Below are 18,117 nucleotides of genomic sequence, written 5' to 3' on the forward strand. Positions count from 1 at the left end.
CTCCTCTCCCCCTCTCTCTGTCTCTCTTTCTCTCTCCTCTCCTCCACAGCGTTCTGAACGGCTGTGCTCAGCGCTGCCCCCGCAGGAGAGTCGAGGTATCTCCACACAGTGTATGCAATGTGTATGTATGATGTATCTGCGATTAAATCATGTTTTTTTAAAAAAAATAAATAAATAACGTTTTTTTTACACGTTAAATAAAAAGACTTTTGTAATGAAAGAATGGTGATTTGGCTCCCAGTCCTTGTGAAATCCTTTTTAGAGACAGAAGGGCATACTGTCGGTATGATACATCCCTATGTAAACGGCTCGCTTCAGACATGCTGTCCTGTGTCCCTGCGTGCAGTGGGTGTGGATTGTGAAGTGGATTTCGTGGATTGTGGTGGGCTGTGCAGTCCTGCTCTTCGTGGGGTCGAGGGCTTGCATCGCGCTGCTGTGAAGCGGAGGGGGAGGGACCGGAGACTGAGAGCTGAGCGAGTCACATAATTGACTTTAAAAAACACTGAACACACGTAGACACACCAACACAACGCATGTGCGGACTGGCGGCATTGCTGGACTGGGCATGTTTAAAACGACGAGAGAGACAGACAGGGAAAGAGACAGACAGGGAGAGAGTGACAGATAACACATTTATTGTCGCTGCGTTAGTGAACGCAGCAGCGCGCCTCCGCGTGTTTGATTTCATTGTCTCTGGTCTATTAGTTGAATTTGTTCGCGTTATCTGCGCTGTTAGTGCTCTGCCTCGCCTCGCCCTGAGCGTCCCTTGTGTTAATGTCGTGAAGGAGGAGGGGGAGAGCAGCGGGCTGCCGTGTTCACTGTGCCGGCTCTGCCTGCCTGTCTGCCCGCTGTGTGACACCGTCTCGCACGCCTCGCTCTGGGTTTATATGCCGCTGTGTCGGAGCCGCCGTGGCTGCCAGCAGGATGACCGCGCTGCCCGCAGGACTGATCAACTGGATGATTCTCATCACCCTGTGCCGGGACTGGAGACCAGTAACAGCGGCGGGACCGCAGCCCGGAGCACTGCCGCCCTCCCTGCCTTCACCATCGGCGCCCTGGACCGAAACTGCTAAGGACTTGACTACCGAGAGGAGAACTGCGGAGCGCCCCTCGGACCCAGCCTCCCCCTCACCTGCACCGGCCGTTGACCAGGGAAGTAGACCCGAACCAGCGGACGATGGGAGGTGGCGAGGGGCTGGGCTGGGGAGCCGGGTTCGGCGAGGGCGGAGAGAGAGCAGAAGCGGGACCAAGCGCGACCCTCACTCCCCGCCGGTACCGATTCAGCACCACGACTCGGGGACAGCGATCTGTGCTTACGAAGTGATCCGCGCAGGGGGCGGGGCGTGGGGGGAGGACGGCGGCTCATCCTCGCCTTCAGCCGGCAACAGGGTCTGCTTCAGATACCCCGAGACCGGCTTTGCGTGCCGGGAGAGGGACTGCAAGGCGCACAAGTCCTTGGGCAGGACGCAGCTGGTCGCCAACGTGTTAAAAAACAGCAGTGTGTATTTGCAGTGGAAGAGCCCCTCTTCTCACCCGCGCCCTTCTCCTCCTGCACCGTCTGCCCTGCAGCGGAACAGCCCGGCCGGGGCGCTGCAGGTCTGGGGCTTCTACATGAAGTGCTCGTGGAAAGGCACGTACACGCACTTCCAGTGTGACGGCGTGCGCCTCGGCGCGAGCTGCAGGGACTACCTGCTGACGGATGTGCACGACAGCGTGCGCTACAGAATCTGCTTGCGTGCTCTCTACACCCGCGGAGCCGGCAATGGCACAGCCGATACCAGGCGCGCCAGGAGAAGCCACGGCACCGCCAGCGAGCCTACAGGGCCCGGGGACTGCCTCGAGTTCACCGTGGATCCGGCTGGCATGCAGGACATTGTGATCGCGATGACCGCGGTAGGGGGTTCGATCTGTGTCATGCTGGTTATTATCTGTTTGCTGGTCGCCTATATCACAGAGAACCTCATGCAGCCTGCCCTGGCCAGGGCCTCAGTGAGAAGAGGGCAACACCACGAGTATAACATACCCACTTAACACGCACAGCGCGGAACAGCGCCTCTGTGTCTAGTCATTGTAGCTGACCAGGGCAGGAAGGGAGGGAGGGAGAATTTCACAATGGGAGTCGAGGTTCGTGTGTAGCTCACTGTTCGTCTCGTCTCTGTAGTTGTATGTAGTTGTGAGAGCCGCAGGTAATTATATATATATATATATATATATATATATATATATATATATATTATTACACAGTAGCGATATGACGTTCACATTAGATAAAGCAGTTTCTCTACCTTTAAACGGTACGCTTGTGTCCCCAAGTCTTACTGTAGTCTGCTTTAACGTTTCAGTGCAGTTAAAACACAGCAAAGCGTAATAAAGCACAGGCAAGCATTGTACAGCACAGAGAGGTCTGGTAAAGCATAGGGAAGCATTGTAAAGCAGAGAGAGGTCTGGTAAAGCATAGGGAAGCATTGTAAAGCACAGAGAGGTCTGGTAAAGCATAGGGAAGCATTGTAAAGCACAGAGAGGTCTGGTAAAGCATAGGGAAGCATTGTAAAGCACAGATAGGTCTAGTAAAGCATAGGGAAGCATTGTAAAGCACAGAGAGGTCTGGTAAAGCATAGGGAAGCATTGTAAAGCACAGAGAGGTCTGGTAAAGCATAGGGAAGCATTGTAAAGCACAGAGAGGTCTGGTAAAGCATAGGGAAGCATTGTAAAGCACAGAGAGGTCTGGTAAAGCATAGGGAAGCATTGTAAAGCACAGAGAGGTCTGGTAAAGCATAGGGAAGCATTGTAAAGCACAGAGAGGTCTGGTGAAGCATAGGGAAGCATTGTAAAGCACAGAGAGGTCTGGTAAAGCATAGGGAAGCATTGTAAAGCACAGAGAGGTCTGGTAAAGCATAGGGAAGCATTGTAAAGCACAGAGAGGTCTGGTAAAGCATAGGGAAGCATTGTAAAGCACAGAGAGGTCTGGTAAAGCATAGGGAAGCATTGTAAAGCACAGAGAGGTCTGGTAAAGCATAGGGAAGCATTGCAAAGCACAGAGAGGTCTGGTAAAGCATAGGGAAGCATTGTAAAGCACAGAGAGGTCTGGTAAAGCATAGGGAAGCATTGCAAAGCACAGAGAGGTCTGGTAAAGCATAGGGAAGCATTGCAAAGCACAGAGAGGTCTGGTAAAGCATAGGGAAGCATTGTAAAGCACAGAGAGGTCTGGTAAAGCATAGGGAAGCATTGCAAAGCACAGAGAGGTCTGGTAAAGCATAGGGAAGCATTGTAAAGCACAGAGAGGTCTGGTAAAGCATAGGGAAGCATTGTAAAGCACAGAGAGGTCTGGTAAAGCATAGGGAAGCATTGTAAAGCACAGAGAGGTCTGGTAAAGCATAGGGAAGCATTGTAAAGCACAGAGAGGTGTGGTAAAGCATAGGGAAGCATTGTAAAGCACAGAGAGGGATGGTAAAGCATAGGGAAGCATTGTAAAGCACAGAGAGGTCTGGTAAAGCATAGGGAAGCATTGCAAAGCACAGAGAGGTCTGGTAAAGCATAGGGAAGCATTGTAAAGCACAGAGAGGTCTGGTAAAGCATAGGGAAGCATTGTAAAGCACAGAGAGGTCTGGTAAAGCATAGGGAAGCATTGTAAAGCACAGAGAGGTCTGGTAAAGTATATTGTAAACTGTTCTAAGCAGCGATCCTGCAGCAATGCAAACAGCAGAGCTAGCCTCCCTAAACTGTGCCATTTCCATGTTGTGGAGATTGCATTTTAAAATCTGTTTTAGATGCAACAGCAATGTCTAGATGAATCTATTTGAAGTGTACCCATGTGTTTGAATGCACAGCTCTATAGTAAAGTGCATTCGTGTTGTAATTGAATCCTCACAGTGTCTGTCTTCAGCTCGGGGGGCTGCAGGGGGGTCGTGTCGGGAGGTCAGGTGGGCAGGAGACCCCTTGTGATATTTACAATAGTGCTGTTCATGTATCTCTTATTAATAAAATATATTGATTATATAAAGACCTGATTGATTTGGAGCATTCCTGAACGCTGCGGTCTCACTTACCTGTCCAGTTTGTTACTTACTAATACAAACCTATCACAATAAACAGATCAATACACCCTGACACAAACCTATCAGAATAGATCAATACACCCTGACACAAACCTATCAGAATAAACAGATCAATACACCCTGACACAAACCTATCAGAATAGATCAATACACCCTGACACAAACCTATCAGAATAGATCAATACACCCTGACACAAACCTATCAGAATAAACAGATCAATACACCCTGACACAAACCTATCAGAATAAACAGATCAATACACCCTGACACAAACCTATCAGAATAGATGGATAGATAACTCCTCCCCAGGCCGGTGCAGCTGCTGCAGTTTGCTGAGCAGGATACAGCTGCAGGGGGCAGGCCAGGGACAGGAAATGACCCGCAGGGGATTCGACAGAGCCAAAGACATCCCATAATTACGGGAGAGGAAGACGCCACTTACCCTGTCAGTGACTGAGCTCTCCATTGCCTGATCCGCAGGCTCCCAGTCCCTGCCCTGTACCCTGTAAGCTCCTCCACCCCTCACTCAGTGTGTCAGTCTCTGCACTCTGATCCGCAGACTCCCAGTCCCTGCCCTGTACCCTGTAAGCTCCTCCACCCCTCACTCAGTGTGTCAGTCTCTGCACTCTGATCCGCAGACTCCCAGTCAAGAGAGAGAGAGAGAGAGAGAGAGAGAGAGAGAGAGAGAGAGAGAGAGAGAGAGGAGAATGAATGGAATACACTTTTATCAACAACTGCACTGGGAAGAAAAGGGTTGACAAAGACTTCTAGCAGAGACGCCTGTCACTGAATGCATTGACTTTCTGTTAGGATTTATTAAATAGAGTTTGATATTCACTGAAGGGATCCGCGGTGAAGCAGCAGCTCGGGTTAGAGGCTGGCTGTGTTAACACACAAATAAAACAACGAGCCAAGGAGAACAGAATCGCGACTGACAGCAGCCAGCATCGCCTCTGTGTGACTCGGAGCTTGTCACTGTCCAGTCCAGTCCACCGTGACCCTGCGTCACGTCTCTGTGTGACTCGGAGCATGTCACTGTCCAGTCCAGTCCACTGTGACCCTGCGTCACGCCTCTGTGTGACTCGGAGCGTGTCACTGTCCAGTCCAGTCCAGTCCACTGTGACCCTGCGTCACGCCTCTGTGTGACTCGGAGCGCGTCACTGTCCAGTCCAGTCCACCGTGACCCTGCGTCACGCCTCTGTGTGACTCTGAGCGTGTCACTGTCCAGTCCAGTCCACCGTGACCCTGCGTCACGCCTCTGTGTGACTCGGAGCGTGTCACTGTCCAGTCCAGTCCACCGTGACCCTGCGTCACGCCTCTGTGTGACTCGGAGCGCGTCACTGTCCAGTCCAGTCCACCGTGACCCTGCGTCACGCCTCTGTGTGACTCGGAGCGCGTCACTGTCCAGTCCAGTCCACTGTGACCCTGCGTCACGCCTCTGTGTGACTCGGAGCGTGTCACTGTCCAGTCCAGTCCACCGTGACCCTGCGTCACGCCTCTGTGTGACTCGGACCGTGTCACTGTCCAGTCCAGTCCACCGTGACCCTGCGTCACGCCTCTGTGTGACTCGGAGCGCGTCACTGTCCAGTCCAGTCCACTGTGACCCTGCGTCACGCCTCTGTGTGACTCGGAGCGCGTCACTGTCCAGTCCAGTCCACCGTGACCCTGCGACACGCCTCTGTGTGACTCGGAGCGCGTCACTGTCCAGTCCAGTCCACCGTGACCCTGCGTCACGCCTCTGTGTGACTCTGAGCGTGTCACTGTCCAGTCCAGTCCACTGTGACCCTGCGTCACGCCTCTGTGTGACTCGGAGCGTGTCACTGTCCAGTCCAGTCCACCGTGACCCTGCGTCACGACTCTGTGTGACTCGGAGCGCGTCACTGTCCAGTCCAGTCCACTGTGACCCTGCGTCACGCCTCTGTGTGACTCGGAGCGCGTCACTGTCCAGTCAAGTCCACTGTGACCCTGCGTCACGCCTCTGTGTGACTCGGAGCGCGTCACTGTCCAGTCCAGTCCACCGTGACCCTGCGTCACGCCTCTGTGTGACTCGGAGCGCGTCACTGTCCAGTCCAGTCCACCGTGACCCTGCGTCACGCCTCTGTGTGACTCGGAGCGTGTCACTGTCCAGTCCAGTCCACCGTGACCCTGCGTCACGCCTCTGTGTGACTCGGAGCGCGTCACTGTCCAGTCCAGTCCACCGTGACCCTGCGTCACGCCTCTGTGTGACTCGGAGCGCGTCACTGTCCAGTCCAGTCCACCGTGACCCTGCGTCACGCCTCTGTGTGACTCGGAGCGCGTCACTGTCCAGTCCAGTCCACTGTGACCCTGCGTCACGCCTCTGTGTGACTCGGAGCGCGTCATGATGTTTTTGTATTCTTATTTAAATCGGTGCGGTGACGCGCAGGTATCCACTAGAGGGCAAACGTGTCCACATAAAAAGGCTCTGCATTGAAAGCCACTGCACAGACCCGCTGTGAACCGCCATCGTTTCGGGTCAAAGCTTGTTCTTTTTGCACTGCGTGCGACGTGCTGTTTCCAGCGACACAACAAGCAAGACCCGTATCACGTGAGAGGGGAGCCTAGACTCGCACTGCGATTGGTCATTCCTGGGAGCCAAACCACGCCTCCCGGCCGCAGCCCCCGCCCCGTGCGGTTGTGACGTCCCACCAGCGGCCATTTTAGAGTCCACTCACGAAGAAGCAGTCGGAGGCTGCGGGCGTGTCGGTTTAGTTTCTGTTGAAGTTGATATTTATTATCTATTTGTTTTCTTTCTAGAACGTCGCTAAGGTTGCGTTAAAGAGCAGTAGCCGCCCCGACGATGCCGTCTCATCCGCTGCGAGTGGCGGTGGTGTGCTCGAGCAATCAGAACCGGAGCATGGAAGCGCACGGCATCCTCAGGTACCGACACCCGGCCTGCGCGGAGACGAGCGCCGCTTACAAACACAAGCCACGCCGCGGAGGGGCCCGGCCCTGCTGTGGCGCTGCTCGGGTTTTATTCTATTCGGGACGGGTTCGGGTAACGGCGCCGTGTTTCGGCGTTGGCAGATTCATAATGTTAAGAGGGGGCTGCCTGGTGTTCGTATGCAAGTGCTTTAGTCTAATTTAATCACGGCGGTCGAACAACGAGCTGTGCTGAGGCCCAAGCCGGTGGTTTTCTGTGTTTGTTTGTGGGACGGCGTTGTTACCGTCGCGTTTAACGCCGTTCCTAGTTTGACTCGCCTGTGTTGTAATTACAGGACCGGTATTCAGGCACGCCTTGCGCTGTGATTAAAATGCGTGCTTCCTTATTGCACACGATCCACGGTGTAACATTAATGGAGTCGTAAACAAAAACAGTTCAACTCTACAAAGAGGCGCCCCGCTAGTTTGTGTAAACCTCGTTTTCCTGAGTTTAGTCCGACACCCCTGAGCTTGTTCCCTGTCCGCCGGCGCTGATCAAGCCCGCAGTAAAGTGTGGGCTGGGTGACGCGGCTGTGCAGTAGGAGTTCATGGCCACAGACTGTTCAATATCAAGTTGCTCTCAGTGGAATGTAATATTTTTTTACTGTTCAAGGATTCATTTTGAGACGCTTGTTTCGTTTCATTTCATTCTAAATGTTCTCCTCTTCAGTGCTGCCGTGTCTCAGATTCTGGTATAGTAAATAAACCTGTTAAATTTACAGACGACACAAACATAGGAGGAGTGGCAAACACTGATGCAGCAGCAAAGGTCATTCAAAATGATCTCGACAGCATTCAGAACTGGGCAGACACATGGCAAATGAAATTTAATAGAGAAAAGTGTAAGGTACTGCACGCAGGCAATAAAAATGTGCGTTATAAATATTATATGGGAGATACTGAAATTGAAGAAGGAATCTATGAAAAAGACCTAGGAGTTTATGTTGACTCAGAAATGTTTCATCTAGACAATGTGGGGAAGCTGTAAAAAAAGGCCTACAAGATGCTCAGATATAAAGTGAGATTAAAATATTCAAAATCCTAAAAGGTATTGACAGTGTCGACCCAGGGGACTTTTTCAACTTGAAAAAAGAAACAAGGACCAAGGGTCACAAATGGAGATTAGATAAAGGGGCATTCAGAACAGAAAATAGGAGACCCTTTTACACAGAGAATTGTTGGAGTCTGGAATCAACTCCCCAGTAATGTTATTGAAGCCGACACCCTGGGATCCTTCAAGAAGCTGCTTGATGAGATTCTGGGATCAGTAAGATGGGCCGAATGGCCTTCCTCTCGTTTGTAAACTTTCTTATGTTCTTAATCCTTAATTAAAGGTAAAATCCTGTGCACTGTGCCACCTGCTGGTCAAGTATAAATTGCAATTGCTGTAAATAATGTTTTCTTTGGGGACCGTTCCCTTAGCCAGGCATGGAAATAAGATTCCTGTTTCAGAGCAGAGTCGCTCATTGCAGGTTTTTATATCTGCTTGATTAGCCGTCGTGTGTCTTTATTAAAACCAGGAATGGATCAAACGGCTGTGCGATGGGAGTCTTTATTTCCATTTCTGACATGCTGTAAAGTACACTGTGAATCCATGTAGATTCAGAGCTTCCCGCGTTTGTAACCCTGTGTGTGTTTGTGTGTTTGTTTTGTGTCGTCTACAGTAAGCGAGGATTCAGCGTACGTTCGTTTGGAACTGGCTCCCATGTGAAGCTGCCCGGACCGGCCCCAGACAAGCCCAACGTCTACGACTTCAAAACCACATACGAGCAGATGTACAACGACCTCGTTAAGAAAGACAAGGAACTGTATCCCCTCCCAGCCAGCCAGCCAGCAGCAGTGTGCCCTGGAGGGGAGGCAGGGAGGCCAGGCTAGCTCTCTCTCTCTGCCTCTCCCTCTGCAGCAGTGTTCCCTGGAGGGGAGGCAGGGAGGCCAGGCTAGCTCTCTCTCTCTGCCTCTCCCTCTGCAGCAGTGTTCCCCGGAGGGGAGGCAGGGAGGCCAGGCTAGTTCTCTCTCTGTCTCTCCCTCTGCAGCAGTGTTCCCCGGAGCGGAGGCAGGGAGGCCAGGCTAGCTCTCTCTCTGCCTCTCCCTCTGCAGCAGTGTTCCCTGGAGGGGAGGCAGGGAGGCCAGGCTAGCTCTCTCTCTCTGCCTCTCCCTCTGCAGCAGTGTTCCCCGGAGGGGAGGCAGGGAGGCCAGGCTAGTTCTCTCTCTGTCTCTCCCTCTGCAGCAGTGTTAGGAGCTCTCTGCAGTTTCTTGTGTCCACTGGGGGAGGAATTGAGCAAACAGAAGGAGTCAAAGTGATTGTTTTTCTCTTATTTTTTTGCATTATACAGGTGATCTCGTTGCAAGTTTAAAGGTGGCGTGCAGTAAATGTGTGGGACTCGGTGACAGGGGTACCCAGTGGGTGTAAGATTGTGAGTGGGTGTGTGAATGGGTCTGTGTGGGTGTGTTTAAATACATGGGCAAACATGTCTTTCACTTGAGGGGGTTTCCTGCAGTTTGAGGGGCGCTGGTTCCTTGCTGACGCCTCGCTTCCAAACTGAGGGGTGCTGAGAGGAGGTGTCTGTTTGAAAGCGGTTACATTTAAATGGGAGTTAATAAAATACTTCACCGTTTTATTAATATATCCTTTTTTTCTGCGTTCTCCCCAATCCAAGCTGTTAGTCTCGGATCATTCTTGGGAAATCCATGTTGAAGAAAAAATTAAACGTCTTACTGAGATGCACCACCAGACGTCTTGAGAGTCCTTTCAACTTCAGCACGTTGCTCCTTTAACCTCCTGGATTCAAATGACCGCCAGCAACTTGATCTCCGTTTTAAATAAATAGAGGCTCCGAGCAACAACGCTGCCGCGAACGCGAGAGCTAGAGAATGAAAGCAGCGTCGGTATTGTGAGCCCGCGTGGGAGGCGAGACGCAGCTTCACCCGTCATGGTGTATCGCACACGCTGCGTTAGGAGCAGCGTTCCTGTTGTAAACACAGCAGTGTAAAGATGATCGGCACTGCATTAGAAACGGGGCTGGTAGGAAGAGGATGAGGAATAACAACCTCTTCAGTACGCCCGCGTCGTGGACGGCTGCTGTGCTTGCGTTGAATGTGTCGTGAGACAGGCTCTGTTCACCAGTATGCAGGTTTGTTGCTACAGTAGTCTGAACTTGGTAATAGATTTAGACTTGTTTGAACGCCTAGTCTTCAATAAAGACACGCTTCCTGGGGATGAGTTTTACTTGCAGGTCTGTTTTAGTGCCCTCTGTAGCAGAGTGCAGGATGGGTGAGGTGTGGATCTCCTGACTCTAGCTGGGAATGTATTCCCTGCGCAGGATGGGTGAGGTGTGGATCTCCTGACTCCTTGTAGCTTGTGCTGGCCAGTCCGCACTGGGAGCTCATGGTTAACCAGTAAGCCCATTCCTGAGTGCTGGTCGGACCTGGTTTTTACAGAGGGAGAGTAGAGACGGTCGTCAGAATAGCAGTAAAGCAGGTGTGTGTGTGTATGATTCAATCTATCCAGTGCTTCTCACCCAAAGTGAAATATTGTTCTGTATATTTAAGTTCACAGTTTCTTTTGTTTTATTATTAAAATGTGACACATGGAAAGTGCTCCCTGGAAGTGTCTGGCGGGGAGAGTCTGCAGGGCAGCGCTGTGAAGATGCGTGAAGCTGGAAGACTGGCCAAGTAAGCACAGCAATTCCATGTCTAGCACTTGTACTGTGTGTGTGTGTGTGTGTGTGTGTGTGTGTGTGTGTGTGTGTGGAGCTGTGTGTGTGTGCGCGCGTGCATGGAGCTGTGTGTGTGGAGCTGTGTGTGTGTGCGTGCGTGCATGGAGCTGTGTGTGTGTGTGTGTGTGTGTGGAGCTGTGTGTGTGTGTGCGGGTGGCTCCGTCTCGGGGAGGGGGTCTGTGTGTGCGTGCGCGTGCGTGGAGCTGTGTGTGTGGAGCTGTGTGTCTGTGTGGCGCTGTGCGTGCGTGTGTTTGTGGAGCTGTGTGCGTGCGTGGAGCTGTGTGTGTGTGTGGAGCTGTGTGTGCGTGCGTGCGGGTGGCTCCGTCTCGGGGAGGGGGTCTCTGTGTGTGTGTGCGGGTGGCTCCGTCTCGGGGAGGGGGTCTATGTGCGTCTGTGTGTGTGCGGGTGGCTCCGTCTCGGGGAGGGGGTCTGTGTGTGTGTGCGTGCGGCTCCGTCTCGGGGAGGGGGTCTGTGTGTGTGTGCGTGCGGCTCCGTCTCGGGGAGGGGGTCTGTGTGTGTGTGTGTGTGTGTGTGTGTGCGTGCAGCTCCGTCTCGGGGAGGGGGTCTGTGTGTGTGCGTGCGGCTCCGTCTCGGGGAGGGTGTGTGTGTGCGCGTGCGGCTCCGTCTCGGGGAGGGGGTCTGTGTGTGTGTGTGCGTGCGGCTCCGTCTCGGGGAGGGGGTCTGCAGGAAGGCTCTAGCCCTGGGGGGCTGTTTTCATTCCCCGCCTGTCCTGTGTCTTGTTTGCAATGTGATGAACCTGGAGAATAAAGTCTTCCAGACCTGCGTGGTGGTCATGGTGTTCATTGATCCTGTGATTCTGAAGGGATGGTTTGAACGGGTTTGCGAGCGGTCATGTCCAGAGCTGTACCCGTGCATACGCAGGTGGTGATGAGAGAGGGCTCCTGATTGGGTACTTCCAGCATCAGATCAGACGGGTGTTTAATGAGCGAGCCTTGTGTTAACAGACCCTCACTGAGAGAGAGTGTGTGTTCATCACACCAGCTAGAACACACACATTCATCATTCAGTAACCGTTGGGTGAGCTGCAGCCTGTGCTTGTGGTCTGGTATCCCGATACATACCTCTATTACAATGCGATACACAATGTAAAGAAAGGGGCACAGTCCAGCACTGCACCCCTAATCCTGTACCATTGTGTCTGTCTCATTGGGGTCAGGCAGCGGTGGCTAATCCAGTCCACGTCTTTGCTCCAACCCTCTTCTCAATGGTTTCATTAGTTCAGTGAGCCCCATCCAGGTCTACAGCAGTTCATTAGGTGTTCCTGTAAAACCTGGAGCGGCACAGCCCTCCAGGACTGGAGCCTGGCTCCCCTGGTCTGTATAGTGGGCACCACAGCTTCATGCCTCACTGCAGTATCTCACGGTCTGTGCCGGCTGGCTGCGTCTCACAAGCACGTGCCGTTTCCCTTCTGTTTCTGAAAGTTAAAGGTCTTTTCCATGGCTCAGTCACTGGAGCTTGTTTTAGTAACGCTGGGACGGGCCGTTTATTTTCACTTTCAGATATTCTTTCACTTTGAGGAGTTTTTTTTTTTTTTTTTTCGTTTTTTTTGGGGGGGGGGGAGTTCTACCCGTATCGCAGTAAATAAATCTACACCCCCCCCCCCCCCCCCCCGTGGTCCCTGTGGATGAGAGGAGAGAAACACTCAGCAGTGCATTTCAAGCCGTGGCTGTTTGCATGTTCACCCCCAGCCCCGCGCTTCATCTTAACTGTTCTCCCTCGTGACGACTCTGCGGTGAGACAGCCTGACTCCTGAGCCTCCGTGACACTGCCCCCCCCATTGTGAACATCTTTCCCAGGTCTGAGTCTCCCTCGTGACGACCCTGCGGTGAGACAGCCTGACTCCTGAGCCTCCGTGACACTGCCCCCCCCATTGTGAACATCTTTCCCAGGTCTGAGTCTCCCTCGTGACGACTCTGCGGTGAGACAGCCTGACTCCTGAGCCTCCGTGACACTGCCCCCCCCCCCCCCATTGTGAACATCTTTCCCAGGTCTGAGTCTCCCTCGTGACGACCCTGCGGTGAGACAGCCTGACTCCTGAGCCTCTGTGACACTGCCCCCCCCCATTGTGAACATCTTTCCCAGGTCTGAGTCTCCCTCGTGACGACCCTGCGGTGAGACAGCCTGACTCCTGAGCCTCCGTGACACTGCCCCCCCCCATTGTGAACATCTTTCCCAGGTCTGAGTCTCCCTCGTAACGACTCTGCAGTGAGACAGCCTGACTCCTGAGCCTCCGTGACACTGCCCCCCCCATTGTGAACATCTTTCCCAGGTCTGAGTCTCCCTCGTGACGACTCTGCAGTGAGACAGCCTGACTCCTGAGCCTCCGTGACACTGCACCCCCCCCCCCCCCCCATTGTGAACATCTTTCCCAGGTCTGAGTCTCCCTCGTGACGACCCTGTGGTGAGACAGCCTGACTCCTGAGCCTCTGTGACACTGCCCCCCCCATTGCGAACATCTTTCCCAGGTCTGAGTCTCCCTCGTGATGACTCTGCGGTGAGACAGCCTGACTCCTGAGCCTCCGTGACACTGCCCCCCCCATTGCGAACATCTTTCCCAGGTCTTGCACTACAGTATAGCAAGACCCCCTCTCTGCTTCATTACAGTATAGCAAGACCCCCTCTGCCTCATTATAGTGTAGCAGGACCCCCTCTCTGCCTCATTACAGTATAGCCAGACCCCCTCTGCCTCACTGCAGTATAGCAGGACCCCACTGCCTCACTGCAGTATAGCAAGACCCCCCCTCTGCCTCATTACAGTATAGCAAGACCCCCCCCCCTCTGCCTCATTACAGTATAGCAAGACCCCCTCACTGCAGTATAGCTAGACCCCCTCTCTGCCTCACTGCAGTATAGCTAGACCCTCTCTCTGCCTCACTGCAGTATAGCTAGACCCCCTCTATGCCTCACTGCAGTATAGCTAGACCCTCTCTCTGCCTCACTGCAGTATAGCTAGACCCCCCCCTCTGCCTCACTGCAGTATAGCTAGACCCCCTCTCTGCCTCACTGCAGTATAGCTAGACCCTCTCTCTGCCTCACTGCATTATAGCTAGACCCCCTCTATGCCTCACTGGAGTATAGCTAGACCCCCTCTCTGCCTCACTGCAGTATAGCTAGACCCCCTCTCTGCCTCACTGCAGTATAGCTAGACCCTCTCTCTGCCTCACTGCAGTATAGCTAGACCCTCTCTCTGCCTCACTGCAGTATAGCTAGACCCCCTCTCTGCCTCACTGCAGTATAGCTAGACCCCCTCTCTGCCTCACTGCAGTATAGCTAGACCCCCTCTCTGCCTCACTGCAGTATAGCTAGACCCCCTCTCTGCCTCACTGCAGTATAGCTAGACCCCCTCTCTGCCTCACTGCAGTATAGCTAGACCCCCTCTCTGCCTCACTGCAGTATAGCTAGACCCCCTCTCTGCCTCACTGCAGTATAGCTAGACCCCCTCTCTGCCTCACTGCAGTATAGCTAGACCCCCTCTCTGCCTCACTGCAGTATAGCTAGACCCCCTCTCTGCCTCACTGCACTCAGTTGCTGAATCCCCAGGGGCTTGTGTCACAAAGCACCGCTAACACTTGGCAGGCTGCGATTTTTACCTGTTTCAGAAATCAATATTTTAATATCAAATGATAAAGTAGAAATCCCCTCAGCTAGTCTATATGATTTAAAGCATGCGTTTGTTTTTGAGGAAGTGAATTGTATTTCGGGGGGGTTCTCGAAGTGTTTAAAGTGAATAATGGTGCTGAGTTTGGAGTGCGGAGTTCAGTCTAACTGGATTAGTTATTCATGGTTGCCTAGTGAAGCTTGTTCTCTGCACTCCTCTCTCTCGCTCTGTCTGCACTCCTCTCCGCTCTCTCGCTCTCCCCTCTTGTGTTCTGTCTGCACTCTTTCTTCTCTCTCGCTTTGTCTCTCGCTCTCTCTCCACTCTGCTCTCTCTCACTCTGTCTCTGCACTCCTCTCCGCTCTCTCGCTCTCCCCTCTTGTGTTCTGTCTGCACTCTTCCTTCTCTCTCTTGCTCTGTCTCTGCACTCTCCGCTCTCTCGCTCTGTCTCTCTCTCTCCACTCTGCTCTCTCACTCTCTCTCTCTCTCTCTCCACTCTTGCTCTCTCTTGCTCTGTCTCTGCACTCTCCGCTCTCTCGCTCTGTCTCTCTCTCTCTCGCTCTCGTCTGGCAGTAAATTCACAGTTTAAGAAGGTAGTTTCATTTTTAGCACTCGCTTCGCCTTGTCCTTTGTAAACGAAGGCTCTTTGATCATGAATTGAGCTGCCCGGTCAGGCTGCACCTCTCCTCTGGTTTCCTCTTGTCCATGATAGTCGGTATTTCGGTGTGGTTTTGTGGACTGGCTCAGTTTGTGTTTCCGACGCTGTGGAGTTGCTCCTTGACCCGGCTCGCTCCAGATACACCCAGAACGGGATCCTTCACATGCTGGACCGGAACAAGCGCATCAAGCCCCGGCCCGAGCGCTTCCAGAACTGCAAGGACCAGTTCGACCTGGTGGTGACCTGCGAGGAGAGGGTGTACGACCAGGTGCTGGAGGGTAAGAGGCTGGGGAGGCTGGGTCTACACCCAGGGGCTGCAGGGTAAGAGGTTGGGTCTACACCCAGGGGCTGGAGAGTAAGAGGTTGGGTCTACACAAAGGGTCTGGAGGGTAAGAGGCTGGGGGAGGCTGGGTCTACACCCAGGGGCTGGAGGGTAAGAGGCTGGGTCTACACTCAGGGGCTGGAGGGTAAGAGGCTGGGGGAGGCTGGGTCTACACCCAGGGGCTAGAGGGTAAGAGGCTGGGTCTACACCCAGGGGCTGGAGGGTAAGAGGCTGGGGGAGGCTGGGTCTACACTCAGGGGCTGGAGGGTAAGAGGCTGGGGGAGGCTGGGTCTACACCCAGGGGCTGGAGGGTAAGAGGCTGGGTCTACACCCAGGGGCTGGAGAGTAAGAGGTTGGGTCTACACAAAGGGTCTGGAGGGTAAGAGGCTGGGGGAGGCTGGGTCTACACCCAGGGGCTGGAGGGTAAGAGGCTGGGGGAGGCTGGGTCTACACTCAGGGGCTGGAGGGTAAGAGGCTGGGGGAGGCTGGGTCTACACCCAGGGGCTGGAGGGTAAGAGGCTGGGTCTATACCCAGGGGCTGGAGGGTAAGAGGCTGGGTCTACACCCAGGGGCTAGAGGGTAAGAGGCTGGGGGAGGCTGGGTGTAGACCCAGTGGCTGGAGGGTAAGAGGCTGGGTCTACACCTTCGTAGCAGGTAGCTTGGAGCCGTGTCCTGTGCCACCTCCCTGACTGTGTGACTCTTCCTTTCGCTCGCTGTCTCAGACCTGAACTCGAGGGAGCAGGAGAGCTTCCAGCCGGTGCACGTGATAAACGTGGACATCCAGGACAACCACGAGGAGGCCACGCTGGGAGCCTTCCTCATCTGTGAAATGTGCCAGTGTGTGAGTACAGCGGCCTGCAGGAATACACTGCCCAGTCAATACAGTACAATAGAGACTGCCCCGGCTGTACACACACGCTACCCAGTCAATACAGTACAATAGAGACTGCCCCGGCTGTACACACACGCTACCCAGTCAATACAGTACAATAGAGACTGCCCCGGCTGTACACACACGCTACCCAGTCAATACAGTACAATAGAGACTGCCCCGGCTGTACACACACTATACCCAGTCAATACAGTACAATAGAGACTGCCCCGGCTGTACACACACGCTACCCAGTCAATACAGTACGATAGAGACTGACCCGGCTGTGCATTAGAGGTGATAACATTGTGACAGAACACCATCAATGACACAGAACAAGAGAGATCATTAAAACTGTTTCAACTTTATTATTTTTATAAATGGCCTAAATTGATGAAATAAGTATGCAAGTAGGTGACTCTCTCTGTGTCTCTTCTCTCCCCCCTCTCTCTCCCTCACCTGCTCTCTCTCTCTCTCTCTCTCTCTCTCTCTCTCTCTCTCTCTCTCTCTCTCTCTCTCTCTCTCTCTCTCTCTCTCTCTCTCTCTCTCTCTCTCTCTCTCTCTCCCTCCCCCTCTCTCAGATCCAGCACACGGAGGACATGGAGAATGAGATGGACGAGCTTCTGCAGGAGTTTGAGGAGAAGAGCAGCCGCCCCTTCCTGCACACTGTCTGCTTCTACTGACCCCTCCCCCCCCAAAACCAGCCTTAACCCCCTCGCCCGCCCCCTGCTACCATCACTCCTGATTGCAGATCAGTGAGAGCCATTACAGGTTTTACACCAGACCTGCTACTAGAGCCTGTTTAACCCAGGGCTGGGCAGCTCCAGCCGCTCTCGTCAGAATCCATTCCGAGCTCCAGTCCAGGCCATTGTTCTAGCCATGACGTTTTTAATTGAGTCTCCTCCTGTGTCCTCTGGAAGCCCGTCTGTCTGTGTCAGGAAAACCAGGAGCAGAGTCCAGGCTGGGGACTGGAGTTGCCTTGCTCTTTGCTGTAGAAGTAGATTATTATTATTATTATTATTATGGTGAATTGGATAGAAACGTCTGCTAGATGACTGACACAGCTTGGAGACTCGGGTGAGCTGTGCATCACATCTGCTGCTGCAGAGTCGCTTCCAATCGGACCTCGTTTGTTTTACGTCTCATCCGAAGGACGGAGCACAAGGAGGTGAAGTGACTGTCTCAGGGTCACACACGCACAGTGAGTCAGTGGCTGAGCGAGGATTGGAACTGGTAACCTGGTATCCAGCCCCTTTCTTTAACCACTGAGCCACCAAGCCTTTTTAGAGTTGAAGGTGAAGCGAGGACTGGCTTGAACTGCAATGGGAGTCTCTGGGCATCCCTGGTGAAGCATGTCTGTGGGGCAGAATAAACTTCCTCCCAGATAAGTGTGGAGACGTGGACCCAGCCTGCAGCATCGTGAAGCCTTGTAGCCACGTTGGGTGGCAGGAAGGTGCAGCTGTGTCTCGACTCGTTGGAAACCCTGCAGCCAACTGCTATGCAACCGGGGGGCTTGTAATAATCCCCACGTCTGATTTTGTCATTTTATTGTTATTTGTCTGATTTAAGCAGGAGAGAGCCCCGTGTTTAAAATGTCTTGCAGTGGAGAGACTTAGACTCGCACACACACACAGTTAAATACAGCAGAAGAGCCCCACAGCCGTTTATAAAACAGTGCCAGTCTCGAGAGAGCTTTCTGTGCCCACGCTGTGGAAACTGGAAGATGATGCGTCTGTAGAGAGATTTCTAGCGGTTAATCAGTGAAATATTCAGCACAGGAAACCACAGAATGACGTGTGCGTGCGTGCGTGCGCTCTGTCCATCCTTCAGTTACGTAATGAACGCCACCTTGAGGCAGAGATGATCCCCGGTGCAGCGAGGCAGGAGACCGTGTTGCTTTCGTTAGTTTTGTTTTCCCCCCTATAGATAGATAGATAG

At 53.2% G+C, this 18,117-nt stretch overlaps 2 protein-coding genes across 2 annotated transcripts; both read left to right on the forward strand.

The window, feature by feature from the left end:
- Nucleotides 1–332: 332 nt before the first annotated feature.
- LOC117411667 (fibronectin type III domain-containing protein 10) lies at nucleotides 333–4,002 on the forward strand. Its single transcript, XM_034019323.3, has one exon. The coding sequence runs from the start codon at nucleotides 925–927 to the stop codon at nucleotides 2,029–2,031; it is 1,107 nt and encodes a 368-aa protein (XP_033875214.3). The 5' UTR covers nucleotides 333–924; the 3' UTR covers nucleotides 2,032–4,002.
- A 2,727-nt stretch (nucleotides 4,003–6,729) lies between these two features.
- LOC117411673 (RNA polymerase II subunit A C-terminal domain phosphatase SSU72) lies at nucleotides 6,730–17,949 on the forward strand. The gene is made up of 5 exons (XM_059020167.1): nucleotides 6,730–6,954; nucleotides 8,661–8,804; nucleotides 15,125–15,264; nucleotides 16,031–16,149; nucleotides 16,761–17,949. Exons 1-5 carry the CDS (start codon nucleotides 6,875–6,877, stop codon nucleotides 16,860–16,862), a joined length of 585 nt encoding a protein of 194 aa, XP_058876150.1. The 5' UTR covers nucleotides 6,730–6,874; the 3' UTR covers nucleotides 16,863–17,949.
- Nucleotides 17,950–18,117: the final 168 nt, after the last annotated feature.

The sequence above is a fragment of the Acipenser ruthenus genome, unplaced genomic scaffold, assembly GCF_902713425.1.
Source record: "Acipenser ruthenus unplaced genomic scaffold, fAciRut3.2 maternal haplotype, whole genome shotgun sequence".
Classification (NCBI taxonomy): domain Eukaryota; kingdom Metazoa; phylum Chordata; class Actinopteri; order Acipenseriformes; family Acipenseridae; genus Acipenser; species Acipenser ruthenus.

Excerpts from the sequence above, each read along its gene's own strand:
- LOC117411667 (XM_034019323.3), top strand. The coding sequence starts at position 925 with ATGACCGCGCTGCCCGCAGGACTGATCAACTGGATGATTCTCATCACC.
- LOC117411673 (XM_059020167.1), top strand. The coding sequence starts at position 6,875 with ATGCCGTCTCATCCGCTGCGAGTGGCGGTGGTGTGCTCGAGCAATCAG. Across the intron at positions 15,265-16,030 it reads GTACGACCAGGTGCTGGAGG|ACCTGAACTCGAGGGAGCAG; the intron begins GTAAGAGGCTGG and ends TCGCTGTCTCAG. Across the intron at positions 16,150-16,760 it reads TCTGTGAAATGTGCCAGTGT|ATCCAGCACACGGAGGACAT; the intron begins GTGAGTACAGCG and ends CCCCTCTCTCAG.